General features: G+C 42.4%; 1 protein-coding gene across 1 annotated transcript in view; it reads right to left on the bottom strand.

Annotated features, from left to right (window-relative positions):
• The window catches only part of LOC106869349 (H/ACA ribonucleoprotein complex subunit 1), a 6,437-nt gene that overhangs the window by 2,339 nt on the left and 830 nt on the right, over nucleotides 1-3,268 (bottom strand). Inside the window, exons 2-3 of the mRNA XM_014915065.2 lie at nucleotides 1,268-1,360; nucleotides 940-984 (exon numbers count right to left, since the gene is read on the bottom strand). Of these exons, the coding sequence (XP_014770551.2) occupies nucleotides 940-984; nucleotides 1,268-1,340 (118 nt within the window). The 5' untranslated portion in view covers nucleotides 1,341-1,360. The remainder of the gene's footprint in view (nucleotides 1-939; nucleotides 985-1,267; nucleotides 1,361-3,268) is intronic.

Here is a 3,268-nt window from a genome sequence, read left to right as displayed (position 1 = left end):
TATATATATATGTATATGTGTGCATGCATGGGTGTCTCTGTCCACCCCATCATCGATTGCCTAAATCAACAGAGCAATGCTGGAGAGAGTGGCGGCCAATTTCCAACAACGCCTTCAGAAATGCATCAATGAAAACAGATACATGATGGATGTTGTTTTCCACCCTTTGTTTTTGACAAATGCTAATTCAATACAAACACACTGATGTCAATAAAATTTGTTTGCAGCTAAAATTAATGATTTTGTGAATTTTTCAAAAACGTCCGTCCTCTCTGTCCCACCCCGCAGAAGACATTAGCCCAAGGTACCATAGAGTGGTTGGAAAGCAAGCTTCTCAACCGCCCTAATTGTATTAGGAGTGGCTGTGTGGTAAGTAGCTTGCTTACCAACCACATGGTACGGGTTCAGTCCCACTGCGTGGCACCTTGGGCAAGTGTCTTCTACTATAGCCTCGGGCCAACCAAAGTCTTGTGAGTGGATTTGGTAGACAGAAACTGAGAGAAGCCCGTCGTATATATGTATATATATATGTGTGTGTGTGTATGTTTGTGTCTGCGTTTGTACCCCCAACATTGCTTTACAACCGATGCTGGTGTGTTTACATCCCCGTAACTTAGCAGTTCAGCGAAAGACCGATAGAATAAGTACAAGGCTTACAAAGTATAAGTCCTGGGGTCGATTAGCTTGACTAAAAGGCGGTGCTCCAGCATGGCCACAGTCAAATGACTGAAACAAGTAAAAGAGTAAACATGGCAATTTCTTCATCCTCTCTCCTTTTCAATCCTCAGAAATCCTATTAATGGGGTCATCCCCTGCCCTACCCTTAGGAGTGATTACTACCATAGAAGATTACTGCCCTGGAAGCCATGATATCATACCAAATGGTACCCTAAACCAGCTATGCTACAAAAAAAAAAGAAGAAGCAATAAGTAACTTACCTGTTACTTCATCTGGAGGTCCAAAGCTCTGAAAATTTCTTCCACCTGCATGATATAATACAGAAATAGAAATTTAATATATACCTACATATACTATCATCATCATTTCAATATCCATTTTCCTCCAGACAAACATTAAAAAATAAAACACAAGGAAGGGCATCCAGCTGTAGAAACTCTGCCAAATCAAATTGGAGCCTGGCTCACCAGTCCTCAGTCAAATCGTCCAACCCATGCTAGCATGGAAAGCGGATGTTAAACGATGATGATGATGAATTGAGTAAACACTGAAGAATTGCTGTTGACAATAAAATTAACATGAAATTACCTCCACGCCCAAAACCACCTCGGCCACCTCGGCCACCACGAAAGTCACCACCGCCTCTGTTTCCAAATCCCATGCTACCAATAGTCTTGTTCTCTGCAAATAAACAAGGAAAAATATTATATCTACATATAAACAAACACACACACAAAAATACATACATCATCATTTCCATGATGGCATGGGTTGGATGGTTTATCAAAGTCTGAGATAGTTCTTATTCAAAGTTACTACAACTTAGATGGGTCACTCATGCATTTCATTTTTTGTATGTTTTCTACAGCTGGATGTTTTTCCTAATGCCATCCACTGTGTACTATATTTCATCATGGCACAAGCATTAAGAGAGGATGTCACACCCTCTCAACCATAAACTGTCTCTGCTTAACTCACTAGACTTTACATAGTGTAATGGGACCGTTTCATTGTGACACCAGCACTAACAAGGTCACATGCAATAGTTTCATCATCATCGTTTAACGTCCGCTTTCCATGCTAGCATGAGTTGGACAGTTTGACTGAGGACTGGTGAGCCAGAGGCTGCACCAGGCTCAAGCTAATCTGGCAAAGTTTCTACAGCTGGATGCCCTTCCTAACGCCAACCACTTCGAGAGTATAGTGGGTGCTTTTACGTGACATCGGCACGAGGGCCAGTCAGGCGGTTCTGGCAACGACCATGCCCAAAAGGTGTTTTTTACATGCTATCTGCACGGGAGCCAGTCCAGCGGCACTGGCAACGACCACGCTCGAATGTTGTTTTTCACATGTCACCAGCACATGTGCTGGTACGGCAACGATCACGCTAGAATGGTGCTTTCCATGTGCCACCAGCACGGGAGCCAAGCAAGGTGATGAGAAGTTGAAGCATGATGGAATGAACAGATTTATTGTTGTGTGAGTGTGTATGTGTTTTTATAAATATCTATGTGACACATCGATATGCGTATTCTTTACCTCCGCCGGATTACATTACCAATAGCACTTAGGGTATCTATGCTTTCCCTAAATGTTTTAGGTGCCTATCTAGTCACTAGACAACATCCTCAAACTTTGGTACAGCGGCAGATCAGGATGTGACAGCTGGATAGGGAGCGAGCTGCACCAGCTTCTCTGTGGTGCTCATTGTGAACTGAGTAAAGTGGAGCAATATGAGATATTGTTCCTTGCTCGGGGACATTACGCGTTACAGGATCCAGAAATTAAACCGACAACATTATGATCGTGATCCAAACACTTTCAGATATATATACATACATAGAAAACACGTATATACACGCACGCCTCTACCTATTTATCCACCATTATCATATAAATATTGGGCGATCTTACGGTACGAGTCCTAAATATCGGCCTTTTCCGTAAAGTGTCTTCGGCGATCTTTACCAAAGATCGTCCTTTTCCGTAACACCCGCACGATCTTCACTACGGGGTTAGTGTTAGGGACGGAATTCCATAACCCTATACAAAAATTGGCATAACTACAGGGTTTTACCCCCCCAGATTTGGGGAGGTCATAACTTTCAGAAAAATGAATATTTTTTTAATGAAATTTTCTATGCATATAGTATTTACTATGTAGAATCCGAATATACAAAAATTATACAAATATATTTGGTACTACTAAAGCAGCGCGGACCCGAACGCGCAGTCGCGCTAGCTAGTCGTGAGTGGTCGATCCTAACCCTAACCACGTATTCATTTGCACACGCGGGTTAGGGATAGGGTTGGGGTTAGGGATAGGGTTAGGGTTAGGGACAGGGTTAGGGTTAGGGATAGGGTTAGGATCGACCACTCAAGACTAGCTAGCGCGGACGCGCGACTGCACGTTCGGGTCCGAGCTGCTTTAGTAGTACCAATATATTTTACATACCTGTCGTATACGTCGGTTTTGTTTTTTTCACTTTAAAGGTGGATTAATCCCAACAAAATAACATAACCACCTTTAAAGTGAAAAAAACGAAACCGACGTATACGACAGGTGTATAAAATATATTTGTGTACTTT

Source organism: Octopus bimaculoides, chromosome 6 (genome assembly GCF_001194135.2).
Source record: "Octopus bimaculoides isolate UCB-OBI-ISO-001 chromosome 6, ASM119413v2, whole genome shotgun sequence".
Classification (NCBI taxonomy): Eukaryota; Metazoa; Mollusca; class Cephalopoda; order Octopoda; family Octopodidae; genus Octopus; species Octopus bimaculoides.
This window is presented reverse-complemented; position numbering and strand designations above follow the sequence as displayed.